The 17,507-nt window shown below is 36.9% G+C and overlaps 3 protein-coding genes across 6 annotated transcripts; all 3 read left to right on the top strand.

Moving 5' to 3' along the window:
* Positions 1 to 239: 239 nt before the first annotated feature.
* Positions 240 to 4,540, top strand: LOC147478224 (uncharacterized). Of its 3 annotated transcripts, none has more exons than XM_086583355.1 (3): positions 240 to 259; positions 1,540 to 3,415; positions 4,144 to 4,540. In XM_086583355.1, the coding sequence occupies exons 2-3, from the start codon at positions 1,559 to 1,561 to the stop codon at positions 4,237 to 4,239; spliced, it is 1,953 nt and encodes a 650-aa protein (XP_086439481.1). In that variant the 5' UTR covers positions 240 to 259; positions 1,540 to 1,558; the 3' UTR covers positions 4,240 to 4,540. The 3 variants fall into 3 exon arrangements, with proteins under 3 accessions (XP_086439481.1, XP_086439480.1, XP_086439482.1); XM_086583354.1 differs by having other exon boundaries at positions 246 to 494; XM_086583356.1 differs by lacking the exon at positions 240 to 259 and adding an exon at positions 491 to 593.
* Positions 4,541 to 5,310: 770 nt separating this feature from the next.
* LOC147478225 (uncharacterized) lies at positions 5,311 to 10,874 on the top strand. Its single transcript, XM_086584631.1, is given in 9 exon segments — positions 5,311 to 5,439; positions 5,582 to 5,637; positions 5,727 to 5,851; positions 6,292 to 6,451; positions 7,625 to 7,751; positions 7,753 to 8,047; positions 8,252 to 8,764; positions 9,293 to 9,377; positions 10,194 to 10,874. Coding segments are annotated over 9 exon segments (1,578 nt in total). The 5' UTR covers positions 5,311 to 5,370; the 3' UTR covers positions 10,342 to 10,874.
* Positions 10,875 to 11,355: 481 nt separating this feature from the next.
* On the top strand, positions 11,356 to 12,877 carry LOC147478226 (uncharacterized). 2 transcript variants are annotated; one of them, XM_086584396.1, is made up of 3 exons: positions 11,356 to 11,725; positions 11,837 to 11,913; positions 12,099 to 12,877. In XM_086584396.1, the coding sequence occupies exons 1-3, from the start codon at positions 11,591 to 11,593 to the stop codon at positions 12,742 to 12,744; spliced, it is 858 nt and encodes a 285-aa protein (XP_086440522.1). In that variant the 5' UTR covers positions 11,356 to 11,590; the 3' UTR covers positions 12,745 to 12,877. The 2 variants fall into 2 exon arrangements, with proteins under 2 accessions (XP_086440522.1, XP_086440523.1); XM_086584397.1 differs by having other exon boundaries at positions 11,837 to 11,884.
* The last annotated feature ends 4,630 nt before the right edge of the window (positions 12,878 to 17,507 follow it).

The raw sequence follows: 17,507 nt of genomic DNA on the forward strand, positions 1-17,507 counted from the left end.
ATTTACAATATCTAATTGTTCACATTTCAATATTTGATGTCAACTTCAATATGGCCACTCTAATTTATGTGGTTTAGAATAAAAAAAGTTCACACTACAAGAAATGAATAATACTTTGCTTATCAAATTTTATTCAAGATTTTAAGACTAACCATATGCACAAATCATGATAAATCTAATGGTCCACACGTTTTTTTTCCACTCGTGTTACACGGCCTTTATGTCTTCAAACTATAACTAAATTTGGTTGGAAGTTGAGGTAAAGTCAGAATGTAGTCAGAAAACTCTCTGACAATAATTGATAATGAAAAGTAGAAAGTGAAAGCACAAGAATATCTATCTGTAAATTTATTATTATTAAATTTTGCTGACACACAACACAAAATTATTCCATACATCAAATCTACTGGTCCATGTAATCATCACACTCATTTCTCTATTGTCTGATCTCCTTTTCACTCTTATGCCTTCTATTTTCTCCTTCATTAAAGAAGGTAAGTGATTCATTTTCTTGGTTTATGAGTTTGTGTTATTTGATTATGGATGTCAGTTTGTTTCTGTTGATCAGAACATGAACCTTTTTTAAGTATATTGTATGGATCAATTTGCCTTGTTTTTTTTTTAAATTTTGCTTATTTGTTTTAGTTTGTGGGGTTTTATGGTTATGTTTGGAATTTAATTCATGTCGAAATGAACTTGGAATGTTGACTTTTATGATGTTTCTAGTAGTTAGATTTGTATTTAGAGGAACAAGTGGAGCATATTGCATTCTCTGATAGCTCTGTTGTACACAAAATAAGTTCTTTGGCTGGTTTTAGAGTCCGGCTTCATGGTGTCAAGGTTATTCTCATATTTGTGGAGTGGTTCCTCTTATAATTTTCAAGTTAAAGGGTGCTTTTTATTGATGAAAATTGATACATGAAAATATTGATTTCAATGTACCTGTGTATAATAGTTTGACTGATTCTCTGGAAAACAATTCCATTTATTAGACATTCCTTCGTTCATCCCAAATTCTCTATGCTGAAAATTTTAGTCATGATTTCTTGGTCAATTTGAAATGCATTGGTTTCCTTTGTTATGCATTGTTTATTTGAGGCTCAACTTTTATGCACTCGAGTAACAGTTTGAAAGAATATGAATAAGTTTGATTCATGTGCTCTAGACCTGGAAAATAAATTTGATAGACTTAATAACCACTTTTGGGATGGCAAAGCATCGGTTATAATGCTGCCGGCTGCCCCCAAACAGTCTGCATCATTCTGAACTGTGATTATGTTGTTTCTCATCCAAACCTGCTGGTAACCTTTTTTACCTTACTATTCTTTTCATTAAGCTAGTTCTTTTTTGCTTATTGATATTCTTTCTAGGAATATTTGATCCTCAATTCAGGGTTTTGAGTAGCTAGTTGATAATTTATATTTAGTTTTGGTGATGTGCTAGAAATTGTATATGTCAATTATCTTCTTTGTAATTGCTATGTATTTTGTGTATAGCATTTTGATGTTTAAATTTTCTACATCTTGATCTGTTTTTTAGGTCTGCAACCTACTGTTAAATGGTGATGGAGCTAGTTCCTTATAACGAACCCGATGCTAGCAGCACCAATCTTCCATGGCACGAAATGTTTCGTTCTGCTTCAGTTCGAAAACCAGACTCAGACCCGGCTCCTCAAACCTCCACTTCTTCTTCTCCTCCTCCTCGTCCTTCATCGGAGAACCAACCATCGGATCACAAATCACTGACAGGAGATCCTCAAGTACGTCTCGCTCTTTACATTGCCATGGCTCATGCTGGTGTTGCTTTTACCATTTTTACTCTCTTTGGCTTTTTTAAACTACTCGAAGAATACCTTCGACCCATTCAATGGGCTGTCCTCTGTTCGATTCCATTGAGAGGAATTCAAGATGCCCTGGTTGACTTTTGGTCTGAGCCCTTGCAATTGGGCCTTACTGAGACCCTTTTAGCCATACCGATTGCCATTATCAGAGTTTCCATCGGTAGCCTTGTTGATATTCGTAATGCCTGCTCTCGGGTAATTCTCCGCCGAAAGAAACCTGGTGTTTCAGGGAAGAGAATAAATGGGTTCTCCAAGTTGGTCCGATGGCTTGTTTCCTTTGGGGCTTTTGTTATTGCATACGAGGAAATGGGTGCTTTTGGATCTCTTGTGCTTCTTGGATTCGGGTTTATTTTTGCTTCCGGTAATGTTGAATCAACCATGTCAGCAGTCTCTTCATTTAGAAGCAGCAGTTTCCGCAGGAGTAGAATGAGCGCATTTCTAACTCGTGGGATTTTTAAAAGATTGAAGACCCTTGTGGCTATTGGTTTGATTGTCGGACTGATTGTAGGGCTTTTGGCGGGTGGTATTTTCTTCTCATACAAGATAGGAGTGGAGGGGAAGGACGCTGTAATCTCGCTGAAATGCCATGTTGAAAAGAGTAATTATGCTGAGAGGATCGGTGTTAAGCAATGGATGGATGAGAATGATATTCCTGGATTGATGGATAGATACACTACTATGTTCTACGAAACTGTGTCTCAACAGTTGGATAATTTAGCAATGCAATACAATATGACAGACTTTGCTACTGGAATCAAGCAGTTTGTGATAACACAGCCTGCTAATTCTTCAAAGCCTTCAACAGCACTAGTAAACCAGTCTCCTTATACAGAGAAGCTTGTGAGTATTAGAAACCGGGTAAGAAACCGAGAATGGGGGCAGATCTATACGGAAGTAGATGCCATATTCAAGGAGTTACTTATCAGCAGAGAGGATTTGATTGTGAAGGCAAAAGGTTTTGCTGTTCAAGGGATGGATGTATCTAAGCGTGTTTTTGATAGTAGTAAGTCCCTTTTGGGTGGAAGTGCGAGTCTCATGTTCTCTATTACTAATTCCATTATATCTGGAGCTGCAGGTGTTCTAAACTTTGTATCCCAGACCATGGTTTTCTTCTGGGTTTTGTATTATCTAATCACATCGGAGTCTGGTGGGGTGACAGAACAAGTCATGGGTATGCTACCAATCTCACAGTCCGCGAGGTTCCGTTGTGTTGAAGTTCTCGATCATGCTATTGGGAGCGTGCTTTTGGCTACAGCTGAAATGGCTATATTTCAAGGATGCTTAACGTGGCTCTTATTTAGACTCTACGACGTACATTTCTTGTACATGTCAACTGTTCTTGCATTCTTCAGTCCTCTATTTCCAATCTTTCCGCCTTGGCTTTCAACAATCCCAGCAGCTGTGCAACTGATAATGGAAGGGAGATATCTAGTGGCTGCCGTTTTGTCTGCAGTTCACCTTGTGCTCATGGATTATGGAGCAACAGAAATTCAAGAGGATATACCAGGTCATAGTTCATATCTTACTGCGCTCAGCATTATTGGTGGGATGGCTCTGTTCCCATCTGCATTAGAGGTAATCGTCTATCTATATCTTTTGTTTTCATGTTTTATCTGAGCTTTTGCAGAGGTATATAGGGTGCCAGCTTGTTTGGTTGGCAATATTTGCTGGGATTACTACCACAGACCTGGGTTTAAAACTCGCTAGCACCATACCATATCTTTCTTGAACTGGAGTTTTTAGCACACACTATTTCCTTTTGTGTGCTTAATTCTTGTTTTATCTGCTCATGTTCATAAGAACATACGACTGCTATGTTTAAGACTTTCAGAGTTTCAGTCAATTAGGTACTTCCTTTCAACTAGAGTCTGGCACGTAACAAATTGGAGATTGTAGTTTACTAGATGCTAATAGATTTCGAATGGAGAACCTGTGCAGAGTCAATTAGGATTTTCTCCCTCATGTTTTTCCTTAAAAAAATCAGTCCATCTGCTCCTTATGTAAGAAGTTGGATTTTAGAAACTGATGATTCTTATGTTGAGATCTTGGACCTAAAAAGGAAAATTTGAGACAGTTTTGGCTCGTGTGGAAAAATTGACCAAATTATTTATTTCTATGACATTACTCTTTTCCTTTGGGTGAGTAATGATTTACTCTTTCTAAAAAACGAAAATCTGAGAGTCTGAGACAGCTTACCACTGTATTACTGTTGTTTCATTGTTTTATCTGTTACAGATAATTGTAGTTAGTAAATGATAGGGTAACTGATATCCGTTGTCTGGTTTCCATCTTCTGTTCTGCAGGGTGCTATAATGGGGCCTCTCATAACAACAGTCGTGATTGCTCTGAAGAATCTGTATGCAGAGTTTGTTCTAGCAGAACCAAAGAAAAGTGACTGATTAATCATCGAATGTGAGATTGTAAGCATGTGTGTACTTTACCCCCTGAAGTGCCATGAGATCCAAAGTAAAGCAATGGCATTGGGCTGTTGGCAGCAGTGAAGTTCTACAAAACATTGTCGATACCTCTCAGTCTCATGCATCGTTGTTGTATACTGCAGTACTACTGCTTTTCTTTCTTATCGATCTACATACATAGAGTGTTTTTTCACTTTTTTGTTAGATTACTCATTTTTTGTACAATGTTATGGCCTATTTATACTTTTAGCTCATCGATATTTATTGAAGATTGAATTGTATATTTTTCTTGTACAATCTCTATAATCATTTGTCTTGTATGGATGTAGAGGTACATTTTAGTCACGACTTTACAATTTCAGAGAATAGAGTTTGTATAAGATGTTTGACTGAACTTCGTGTCGGTGTTACAGTTTTGCCCTCGTAAGAGTTCTCGATGATGGCTGGAATCAAGTCAGACGTAGTTCATTTTGAGCGATTGAGTTGGAGATGGAGAAAATGTGAGCCTCTCCCTTTGAGAATGGAGAAGACGCCTTCTTTTATAGGCGTAGATCCTTTTTTTGCGCTGTCTTGATGATTGTTTTTACTCTTTCCGTTATGAAGTAATGATCTGTTATTAATGATGTTGTTGACTGGCTTGCAGTGGCTACGTTTTCTGGGTCGTTTGGACGACCTGACTTTATATGCACGACCTGTTTGTAGTTTGGACATGTGGTCTGCCACGAGTGATTGAGAGTGTAGGGTACTGACAATGGATATTGGAATTTTGATTGAATAGACTTCTAAAATAGAAAGGCCCTGAGAAAGATGAAATGTCAAGATCATATAATGACTCAGCTCAAACTCTCAACGTGATTCATATACGGCTCAACTTGGGCCAGTTATGGGGGCAAGAAATATAAGCGATGTATTTCAGAAAATCAGAAGTCCAATTCCGATATATGCCGATATATATCGCTGGTATTTTGGAGTGTGCACGTGACTCAAAATTTTAAACACGTGATAAACCACGATAAAAAGGGCGGGAAAAAAAACAGAACCCAATAAGTAAAAACGAGCGCAATCCAATTTTTCGCGGGAAATTTTCATCTCTCAATTTCGAGCGTTAATCTCATGGCAGAAATCGGAACCCTAAATATTCTTGGTGAAATTCAATACCTCGTATCAGACCAACTCCAAGTTGTAAGTATAATTTTTTTTTTTTTTGTTTTTTAGTTGTGAAAAAAACAAATTAGGGTTTTAAATGATTAAAAGTTATTCAATTCGTCGAGATTTGTAATAATTGGAGTTAAAGATTGAATCTTTACATTCAACTTGTCTACAGGTTTCATATAAGTGGCTAAGTAGGAATTTTTCAGTGTCTTCAAATGAAGCAAAGAGGTAAAAATATATATATATATATATTGAAGTTATGGTTTTGTACTACTGATGTTGGAATATTGGTGTTTTTTGTGATTTATGATTATTAGGATACTTATGGAGTTTGTTGAACAAAATGGAAGCGGGTTGGAAATAGTATATACTGTGTCGGGTTGGTTAAAGGATAGCGATCCAGTTTATCATGTTCGGCTTGTTTCTGGAGTTAAGCTTGCAGGTTAGATTATCTGGTAAACGAGATGTGGTTATACTTTGTCTTTTGATTATGTGGAATATTTTTTGTCCAGATAAAAAGTGATATTAACGAAATAGGGGGAAGAACAGGTAGTTCCCCACTTAGTTTAGATGGGATAGGTTGTCGCAAGCTATTCTTTTGATGTATCTTAAAGGTTATTGTAAAGAATAGGAAAAAAGTGAAAAGCATGAACCGGTAGTTTGCATTTCGCTAGAAACCTCTGCGCTTAACTATGCTTTATGAGGCACAAACGAAGTGAAGATCTAACTGTTGTAGAAATGTTATTATCACTGCTTAGATGAAGAAACTTGCATGCTTTCTTTTATCTTAAGCAGTAGTTTTCAATTATTAATGTGGAACTTTGTAAATAGTGCACTGACAACTTGAACAAAGACTGAGATGTTAATATCTGTTGTTTGCAGAAGTCAAAAAGAAGTTTGAGGGAAACTGCTCACTTCAGGTTTATAGTGTGCAACCATGTATCCCTAAGGATCCTGCAGCTCTTTGGAACTCTGAATTTGTCCAGGCGGAAGAGCTCTTTAATCAACCATCTACTATTGATAATTGCTTGAGAGACAACAGGTTAGATGTGTATATGTTACTGTATTTCATAGTAGCTTTCCTAGTCTAGGACACTGTTTTTCACTTTTGCATTCGAGATAGATCCAAGTGTCATGGTGTTACCATGAGGTTTTCTCAAGAAGGAAAATGTAGTTTCATAGTAGAAAAGTTTGGTCTGTCTGAATGTTGTAGCTCTAGTATATCTATAGGATCAGGGCAATGTTCTGGTTCGGTTTCTTGTAATACTTGCATGAAAAAAAATGATAGAAAATATTAAAACCTCCTTCGGAACTTTGGTAGATGGACTTTCTGAATAGAAGCTGATGTGAATTAGGGTTTCACATTGATAATTGAGTCCTATATTAGTGTCTATGTTATTAGGGAGTACTAGAATTGGGTCTAATTAGTGTTTTGAGGTTATTTTGTATAAGGGTATTTTGGGGTTATTATTAATTCCGAATTTAGGGTGTTTTATTTGTTTTAGAAGTTGTATTCCTATATAAGGAGTTGTAGGCCTTTGGCCATAGTTAGTTTTGGAAATTGAATTGAATTGATTTTATTGGAAATTCGTAGAATTCGTTTCTTTGCAATTGCAATTGCAATTGCATCAGAAACATTTTAGCTTTGTGGGTTGTTTGCACCATAGTACAAAATATCAGGATATGGGTATTTTCGATATTATTACGGATATGTCCGTGGATATATTTGAGGATATTTGACATTGTTTCACATACAAAGTTGGATATATCAAAATATAAACAAATATCGTAGATATTGTAAATATTTCTTGATATATCATGATACATTATTTATATTTATTTGAAATATAATGGTAAATATTAAATAAAATTGTTTATACACAAAAATGCCAAATATCTCCAAATATTGCAAAATATCGCAAATATCGTTTAAATATCGTCGATATTTGCAATCGTATATATCTCTGAACATATCGTGATATTTATGTATCTTTTTTTGAAATTTGGATAGATATCCCCAAATATCGCGATATATCGGGATATTTTGTACTATGGTTTGCACTACCTAACTTATGCAATGGATATAAACATGGTGATTTCCTGCATTTAACTGAATAAGAGGACTATGTTTTCTAAGCATTGGATCAATCAGATTTTTTTCCAGTGCTCAAAATTTAGGTTTGTTGATCCATTTTCGTGTGGATTTTATTTTCAGGTTCTGTGGTGTTTCAAATTCGTTTGTCATACGCAATGTCAGTGGAACATCTGCAGGTGTTCCTCCTGCACAGTCCAAAATTGGAGGGATCACAGCATCATGTAGAAGTAGTAGTGCAGTTCAAACTCCAACTGTTCCACAAAAAAAGGCTTAAGGTACAGCAGTCAAGTCCCAAAATTGGTCACTCTCCAGTTGTGGCAACACCAGTCATCAAAAGTGAGAGTACGGCTTCAGGCAGTAATGCTCAGGCTCACACAAATACTGGAAAAGTTGCTGCATTGCCTGCTACTAAGAAGAAGCCACAGAGTGAGAGAAGCTCTTCAGGAGCTGGAGGGTCGCTGGCCAATATGTGGGGCCGGGCATCTGTAAAGTCAAAGCCCACTTGTCTTCCAGAAACAAGCAAAACGGTTACAGATTCTACTGGTGGGAGCTTTAATCTGGAATTCGTTTTTAGGTTTGATTGTATGAATTTTTTCCACTCAAATGAATGGGGAAGACTAACTATCCCTGTTGTCACCTGAGTAAAATCATACTTGTTTATTCTTAGCAATTACTATCTACTCTTCAGCCATTATGTGTTTATTTTTCCAGATATTTCAATGATTCTCTTTCGTCTGTTGTAAACAGGAAATTTACCTACAGCAGAGGCTCAAATATGTGCTAGTGAAGCAATAGATACTGTTAGCAGTGATGATGATGATGTGCAATGTGTGAACCATAAGAGAGTCACCAATGGTAAAAGCAATAGAAATAGGCGGGTTGTTTTTGATTTTTCAGATGAAGATGATTTTGAAGATGCAGTCTGTCTGGCCTCAGCAGATCCTCCAAAAGAACAGTCAAATCAAAATTCTGAATCGAATACTAAAACATTGTTGGTTGGGAAGAATAATTCGAATGTTGAAATGCAAAGTGTTGACCAGTCAAATATCAAGCAGGAGACAACAGCCGAAAGAGAAATTACACGGCCATCTAAGGAAGATGAAGTAATTGCTGTTAAGAACAAGACTACTGAAAAGCCTGTGAAGATCCCTGATCCCAAAGTAGTTGCGTGCCCAAAGGATCAACCAACAGAAGATGTCTGCCATTCAACCAAACGGAGAAGAGTGCTCAAGACACGAATTGATGAGCGTGGAAGGGAAGGTATAGGACCATACTATTACTGTCTTTTTGCTTGGTACTTATTCCTTGTTGAGTCTGTTTTTGTATTGTGCACTTGTATCCATATATAGTTGTTGAGTTGTCTCTACGCATGAAAAGAACACTTAGTGAAGAAATTTTTAACAAAGAAGTCTTAATTTTCCTCAAAAGTGGATGAAGTTAAAAATAATTTTGTTTGGTTGCTATTGAATACTTTAAAACGGATGATATTTAGAAAACGTTTAGATACATACTTCATTTGTCTTTTATACTGCATGTAACTGTGGATATTCTAGTGTTTAAGAAGTAACAAAATTTCTATAGTCACGTTGTGGATTTGGTCTAGGAATTGGTTACATCTGTTTATAGTAGTAAAAGTTTGTGGATTTGATTGTACTTTAATTAAATCAGAAATGTTACCAGCTTCAGATTCATTGGCTGTAACCTCGAAAAGTCATATCGGTCTGGTGTCTTGATCATTTCCTGAAACCTTTACTATAAATTATAACAAATTAATTTACTTATTTACAGTAACTGAAGTTGGATGGGAAGCAGAGGAGCTACAGGACAAAAACTCTGACAAGAAGGATGCAGTGACTGAAACTACTAACAACAGGTAACGTTATTACTTACTAATTGTCTTGATTTACATTAAATATTTGGATGATTCTTCTGCCAAATGTAGTTAGAACTTGTGGTACTTGCGTCAATTTGCGAATATGATATTGGTGTGTATTCTCACATAATTTTAATGGGCATCTAGAGCATGTGAATCTGAAGTTTTGTTGCCTACTTTTGCTACTTGATTTTCTATTACTTCTCTATGGCTCTATATGCTTCGGCTGTAATCTACAGGAAATTAATAGACCTCTAGAAGTTAATATAAATAAGTTGATAACAATTTCATGAACCCAAATGCACTAAATTAAGAAAATTAGGATTATCATCCCAGAGACAGAGGGAAAGAGGTCAAGATTATAGAAAACACTCAAACAGTCGAGAATAAGAGGAATTTCAGGATTTAGAAAACAGTCAAGAATGGAAGTCTTTTGTTTCACTGGGGAATGGAGATTAAAACAAGGGAATATGGCTAGTACACTAGTCTGTGGAATGATCTTCTGGACTTAACGTCTGAGTGGTTGTCACTTAAAGTCTATCTGGGACATCGCTTGGGGGAGAGTTCTTTACCTTGTGGATCGAAAAGTAGATCTGGTACTTGGTAAAAGCACCCTACTTCCTCCAGTGTACTTTATGCCTCTCTTCTCAACTCATGTTATGGAGACCTTTTTCCTTTTTGATCAGTAAAAGAAACATACATTGTGGGATTTATTGATACAGATTGATACCAGTACTCGAGTCTTTCCTCATTGAATGATGGTTATTTCCTTTTGTGTTATTGAAATCAATTCTTATCTTGTGTTTATGATTTCAGACCTTCAGAAGCTAAGAAGTCTCCTGCGTTGGCAAGCAATGCTCCATCTATTCCAGTAGGCAAAGCCGGAGCCAAGAAATCAGGAAAAGGTCGTGGTGTGAAGGATGCTAAGCAAGGAAATATTATGTCATTCTTTAAAAAAGTTTGAAGATTGTCTTCTCCTAGAGAAATTTACTTACATTGCTATTTTTCAAATTACACCAGGAGCATGTAAGATCCAGCGTTAATGTGTTGTATATGTTGTAAGCAAGACAGAATGGTTGAGTTATTAACTTACTCTCCGATTAGGTTGTTGGGAATGCGCAAACTCCTCAAATGGCCAAATGTTTTTGCAAAGATTCCTGCGCGTGTGCTCCTGTCGTGGAAGAATCATATGGGTTGGACCAACCATCAAGGGAATAATCAGTATGGACCGAGAAACCTATATTCTTCACAAGTATGGAAAATCTGATTATTCTCTGATAAGATTTTCCATTTGTTTTCTTCAACGGGAGGAATAAGGCCAATGTTCACGCGCTTGATGTGTGGATGTCAATTCAATTGCGTTTGTGCTCATTTGATGTGTTGCAAATATGTAATTCCTTTTTTCTACTATTAACAGGCTTTCTGTTTCACTGTAAAAATTATAGAAAAGAATTACTGGTTAAATGTTTAATTGAGTTCTAGAGTCCGTTTAGCCTAGCACGAAGTGCATTCATCAAAATTAAAGTTCGACAATTAAAACATGTAGCGAAGGGAGTTCTTTTTAAATTTACAGTGTGATAGAGCCTCCCAAGAATTGGTCTTCAGCTTTCTCGCCTTTCGGCACAACCTGGAAAAGCTAAAACGTAAAAGACAGAAATTTGAATTGTTTTCGTAATTTTCTAACAAATCATGCATGGACACCGCACATTCAGATCCAGGAAGAAGTTGCATAGCAGATGTAATATTAATACGGGTACTTATGGAAAACCATGTTCGTAGAGTGAGATAGCTAGACAGATAATGAATCTAAAACAAAAGGCTAGAAAGAGAAATAGTAGAACATATGTGATTCGTTGCTTGGGCGATCTGGTAAGCTTCCTTCTGGGCATCTTCTATCATTTTCAGGGCCAACAAAGGCATCTCTAAGACACCTTTTATGAGCAAAAGCATAAACAATACACAAACGCTAAGTATGGCTTTATCACTTGACTCCAAAAGGAATAACAGGAGAGCACAAAACAAAATGCAGGTTGAACCTCCATAATCATTATAGCGAGAAATATGAGCGGTACTGCCAACGACCTCCCATTTGTACCCGGAAACTGGAGATCAGGGAGCGAAAGTAATATTTATGCTCCTAGAAATAATGCTTGAACTGGCCATCTGCGGGAAGAACTCTTTCCTACAGTACAGGGATTGCCCGAGAGGGAGGCATGAGTGATTCTACTGACACACGTTCACCAGTCACAGAGAACTGGAGAGCAGGAAGCAACTCAGATGTCCGAGAACCTAATAGTCACTGGAACAGGCCTGCTCATGTACCTCGACCCCTTCCCTACAGACCACCCGTAAGTATTCACTGTTGTCTCCCAGTGTGTTTTTTTTTTTTAAGAGGTGTCCAGACTTATATTTTGTGTCTCTCCCATGAAAATTTGTTCTCGTTCCATGGTTTCTTTCAGGAAACGAGTAGAGGCACCCAGGATCCCTGGAGGTTATTTGAAGACAGAGTAAGAACTGGACCTTATGCTATAAACAGGTAGACACTAAGTTTATTAATTTCTATGGCCTAAGTAGTTTACGACCCTGAATAAACCAACTTGTATTAATCATTAACCAATCTTATCATTCTCTAAGAAATTGCGCTGTCACACACTCACACATCAGATTCTTACAAATTAACTTTATCATCTCGATAAGCTGTTTTATAAATGCATGTTTCAGATTCCCATTGCATCCTTTTTCTCCTATGAGAATTGTTGTCCTAGAAGAGGAAGTGGTACCAGAAGTAAACCCAAGGCTTAGGCAGTTTATTCAAGAATCACCTCCAAGGATTAGGGGTCAATGGAACACGCAGCTGACTTCAGATGAAGACGAATCCAGGTTGACCCAAGAGGAACAAAAGAAGGCCTTAAAAAAATTAAAGAAGCAAATATACAACCCATACCCAAAGAATAAAACCAAAAAATTGGCCCTATACTATAGAGATAACGCTAGTTTGAACAAAAGGGAGAAAGAGCAAGATGATGATGGCAAAACATGCGCAATTTGCTTGGAAGACTTTGTTCCCAAACAGGAAGTACTTGTCACTCCTTGCAACCACATGTTCCACAACGAATGCATTGTCCCGTGGGTGAAGAGCAACGGTCAGTGCCCTGTCTGTAGATTTGCACTTGGAAAACAGAATAGGGAGAATACGTTGCTCCTGACCAACAACAACAATGCTCATTTGGCTGCTAATGATCGTATGACAATCCTGACCAACAACAACAATGCTCATTTGGCTGCTAATGATCGTATGACAGTTGAACTTATATCACTTATAAGAGCCATGGAAGAAGCGTTTGAGTGGGTGCATATCCCGGAGTAATACCATAAAAGAAGAGCAAGACTAGCATTTAGCATGTACAATTGCCAATATATGTTTATATGTTTTACTTTTACATGCAAGACATTAATCTTGCCTGATACTATTTTCCTCTCTAAGTTTTGCAGTTACAAAATTCTCATAACCCTCGACTAATGCTATATTATTTGTAAAACAATGGCACCAAGACAAATTCTTTGACGTTCATTATACACGGGCGGATACCGAGCAAAAAATAATAATACCAGGTTAGATAGGCTTAATCTAATCATTCTATTGTAGTAGAGGCATATTTACTCCAGCTTCAGTTATTTACACACTATTTCAGGAAAGGAAGATGCTTCATTAATCAAAACCTGGGTAAGATTTTACAGAAAAGAAATTACAGATGTTTGCTTGTTCATTTTAGCCAAACATTTGAACAACAAAAGCTTGAGAAGTTGAAGTTGATCCAATGGAAGGGTACAAACAAGAATCTGCAGACGGACTCACAGTAACAATATCTAAACAGAGTGAGAGTAATTTACACGATTTTACATGAATTCCTGTTGAAGCATAATACTCCCCTTTCTGGCAGTAGTCAACTTTCTCGAATCAAGTTGATTGGCTCACTCAACACATATCTGGGTAGTTCATACTTAGCACCTGCAGTAGACGTTCTGTTTAGATAAAAGAAAATTTACTGAACTACATTCTGAAAGAATGAAAAATGAGCAAGAAGGTACCTCTTTCATCATAGCAGGTTGTCAAGTCAGCACTTGAAACGATGACACCTGCACTGTCGACAATTGCTTGGGCGAAGGCTATGTCAGCTTCAGCCGCAGCTCGGAGTGCATCCCAAATCTCTGAAAACAACGAACTCTTATGAGATATGCTTTATCCATTATAATTGGAAAAAAAAATGTGAATTTAAAGGAGAACTGCAGAACAAATCCAAGAAGAGTCAGTAGATACCCATCCAATCTTATATGCAAAATAACACGGTGGAGTATCAAGAACTGCATGAAAGCAACTAGTAACCCGGAATTAAAATAACAGGACACTTAACTATATATGCCTTTTATTGTCAGCGGTTCACATTATCACATAACAGTACACCACAGGTCACTGCAGACTTTCATTTTGAATTCAGAAATAGAAAGCACTAAGCTAGGTGTTACTGTGCGTGCTGGGAAGATTATGAGGGGGTCAATCTTTTGCCAGTTAACAGGTCCACAAAGTCTAGTCAGCTAGATTTACATCACAGTAGCAGCAAAAACTGAAATCCTGAACCTCGCTTTATACATATCCACAGAAAACGGTAGAGTTCTTGGCATTCAGTGATTCAGTTCGGTATTCCCAAAGCAAGTTTCCCAGGCAATGCAAATGTCACAAGGAACGAATATATCAAAAATACCTACCATGGAAACGCTTACTAAACTTGGAAGACTGCAATAATTTCTCCATTTAAGATTAAGCCCATAGAGTATGGGCGACTGTATTTAGTTCTTTTTTATATTAATAACCAAATATTGGGCCCTAACATACCTACAACAGACCCTCCCCAATAATGTCCAGCATACAAAATATCCCTAAATACACCAGGAGGGTTGCATTACTAAAATAGCAAACATGTCACTACTAGCACATCTTGCCAGATAGTCAGCATACTTTGCTTCTCTATAACTATTAATTAACAGCTTTTATGAACCTATTACAGACTCCCAAAATCCTCATCAACGGGTTCTTTGAGCACCAAGGCACTACATTAAGATACCGGTTGGCGACTGTATTTAGTTATTACTTTTGAAATTTATTCTTCTAAAATAAGTTTTCAACTATTATTATGCATTCAGTTTCATAGGGTGATATAAAGTTATTTTACCAGGAAAAGAAAGCAGGACAGACAATATCATGTGATAATGTAGCTTGTGGGTAATTATGTTGTATATAATCTATACCCTAAACGACTACACTTAGCCAAATAAAAGCAAAGTAGCCCAAGAAGAATTCTTTCGACAAATCAGACTCTATTGGTTAAATTACTGTGGGATTTTGGGATGATGAGCTGCCTGTTATGAAATATTATCTCTAGTTGGGAATGGGTCTTTGGGAGGAAGAGTATAGCAATATTCTTAACTTCTTATAATTAACCAACACAACATCGGGTAGGCCAAAGTTTCCCAGAAGGTTCCGTTTCTTGCATATGTACACAAAGTTAATAACTTACTAGCAGACTGAAATTGCTAACGTGGTTGAAAGGTTGTTAGGTATAGGCATATAACAAGTAGGTCATTTGAAAACTTATATAAATTCGGCCTTTCAATACCAAATCGGGACAAAACTCGTTGCCACTACCAAGCTTGAAAATGAAGTTTCCCCCGCTCCCCCAGCAATGAATCGTTTAGCAAGATCTAAACAATTCTCAAACCCATATTACACACTAAATCAAATTTGTTGTGCTTACACCAAGCAGAGGCTAATAACATGAGAAGAGCTGGGGAGCAATAATATATGAATATTGCTGGAAGTAAAAGTTTACTTTATTGAAATACAACTCATACATTTCATTTTCCTCAGCGGAGTTGGGATCTACACCACTAGACTTCATTATGATTTACGGGTTAAGCATCGATATTAAAGCAACCGATATACCTTTTAATACAAATTATGAAAAACATTGCTAGTATGCTTATGATTTTTCCTCTAGATGCTAATGCTTATGATTCTTCCGGTATTAAGCCATCTCATATTAAGACTGCATACATGGAACATCTTTTTGATCTTAATACACCCAAATGTAATTAGTTTTAACCGCTCTACCCGTCGTAATGGTGGTGTCGGATGCAGTATGTTAGATTTTTATGTTTTTTATTGGGCATATTTTGTTTCCAAATAGTCATTCTACTGTACAATTTGGATATTATGCTTATATTTCTAATTTGCATAATATGAGATTATGACATTGGTAGCTCAATATATGTCACACTAATAGCGGCAGTAGACAAATCTTCACAGATATTTGGAAATAAAAGTCCTCAGATCGCAAAATTCACAGGACTTTTGAAGATTTGGTTTTACTTAATACCTCCGCTGTCTTTGTCCTAACATGTATATGATTGTGATACATTCCATAGATTTGCAAGTTGGTCAGGGCCTCACTTGACTCGTAACAGGAGGCAAATTATAAATAATATGTGTATGGCTCGTGCTCAAATTGATATTAGATCATTGTCATCTATTGAGTGGAGACTTTGACATTTGTTTACTACCTTTGACGATCTATTTGTGCAGCATGCTTGTGTTTTATCACGACACAAAGTTTTTGCCGCATTACGACCGTAAGGTTTGGTAATCGTGAACGACGCATGTTGTTAGAGAACTGACCGGATCGCTATGGAGTTTCATGTGCTCTCGTACTAGATGTTAGTGATGCTAAGTCTTGGATTATAACTCAAGTTCATGAAGTTCATGCCAATGGTGGTCCTCGCCGCCATTTACTTCTTTGTTGTCATGAACGCATCACCGATCAATATTATAGATGGTGGAACCGCGTTCTATGGGTCCATTGTTGCCCTCTCTCTAGTCGGGGTAAAGAACTTCGAAGCTCATGGCCTACAAGGGATTTAGACGCGGAGCTACATATTCCTCATCCGCCACAATTGCTTACAACCCACAACTTGTGAATACATATCATCCAAATTTCAGATTCCGCCAATAATCCGATGATGTTTACCGTGGTGTGGACCTCGATGGGAGGTGCTACTTTACCTTTCCATTCCCTCGGCGCCCGATGCTCAAGCTTCCATGAAAGTTAAAGCCGCAGATTTATCAAGATACCCTCCGTGAAGTTCGGGCTTGTTTTATTTATCTTCTTCATTATATATATAATATGTACTCACAATCAGATTTTCTTGATTTTCGTGATGTTTATTAGGAAAAATATGAAAACAATATTCAGATGTTTGATGGATTTAGGACTCACCAGATCAGTATCATTACGTACCAAGAAAAAGATGACGATATTCTCAAACATATCAACAATCCCAACGCATGATGATGAGAGACACCTAAAACGTATGAGGATAATCGCAAGTGTGTACACGCAACATCGCATATGAGAAACTTCAGCCGAGGTAGTTAACTTTTTGTACAAAAGAAAAAGATCTTGGTTCTCAAGTTATGAACTTATAGAATGACCTTAACATCCAAAATGGAAATAAGAGAGTTATCGAAAGTGAAAAGGGGTATAAGAAGAGCTAAATAAATTTTATGTAATACGAAGTTGTATAAGAATATGTAATATGAGCTCATTTTTAGGTCAGGATATGGTATTATTGTTGATTTTCAAAATGTATAACAGATTTGGGTCAGATGACAGATTTGAGTATATGAGAATTTTAAAAATACAAAAAGAGACTCATTGATCCTAATACATGAGCGGAGTATAATTCATTCCTAGTCTCATTTTCATTCTCAAACAATTGCACAATTCATTCTTATTAGATACATAATCAAATATTTCGACATTATAATTCAAGTCCAGTTCCTAATTCCGGTATCATTCAAGTTCTGTTCCTAATTCTGGTATCATTTTTATTTATATCATGCACGCGGTTTTAAATAAACCGCGCCATAGAAGCCCACAGTCTAGCCCAAACCCATACAGTGTTCGAAACACCGCGCAATTTAGCCAAAACCACAAGAGAGATTTAATACAGCACCAAAACAAACACCAAATTTTGGCCAATTTGGTGTTTGCTTTGGTATTTTTATCAAAAGGTCTC

The sequence above is a fragment of the Coptis chinensis genome, chromosome 9 (assembly GCF_015680905.1).
Source record: "Coptis chinensis isolate HL-2020 chromosome 9, ASM1568090v1, whole genome shotgun sequence".
NCBI lineage: Eukaryota > Viridiplantae > Streptophyta > Magnoliopsida > Ranunculales > Ranunculaceae > Coptis > Coptis chinensis.

Bases quoted from the DNA above. Each gene is read 5' to 3' on its own strand.
- LOC147478224 (XM_086583355.1), top strand. From the start codon at position 1,559: ATGGTGATGGAGCTAGTTCCTTATAACGAACCCGATGCTAGCAGCACC. The intron at 3,416-4,143 runs GTAATCGTCTAT...TCTGTTCTGCAG, and splicing joins TGTTCCCATCTGCATTAGAG to GGTGCTATAATGGGGCCTCT.
- LOC147478226 (XM_086584396.1), top strand. From the start codon at position 11,591: ATGAGTGATTCTACTGACACACGTTCACCAGTCACAGAGAACTGGAGA. The intron at 11,726-11,836 runs GTAAGTATTCAC...GGTTTCTTTCAG, and splicing joins CCCTTCCCTACAGACCACCC to GAAACGAGTAGAGGCACCCA. The intron at 11,914-12,098 runs GTAGACACTAAG...TGCATGTTTCAG, and splicing joins GGACCTTATGCTATAAACAG to ATTCCCATTGCATCCTTTTT.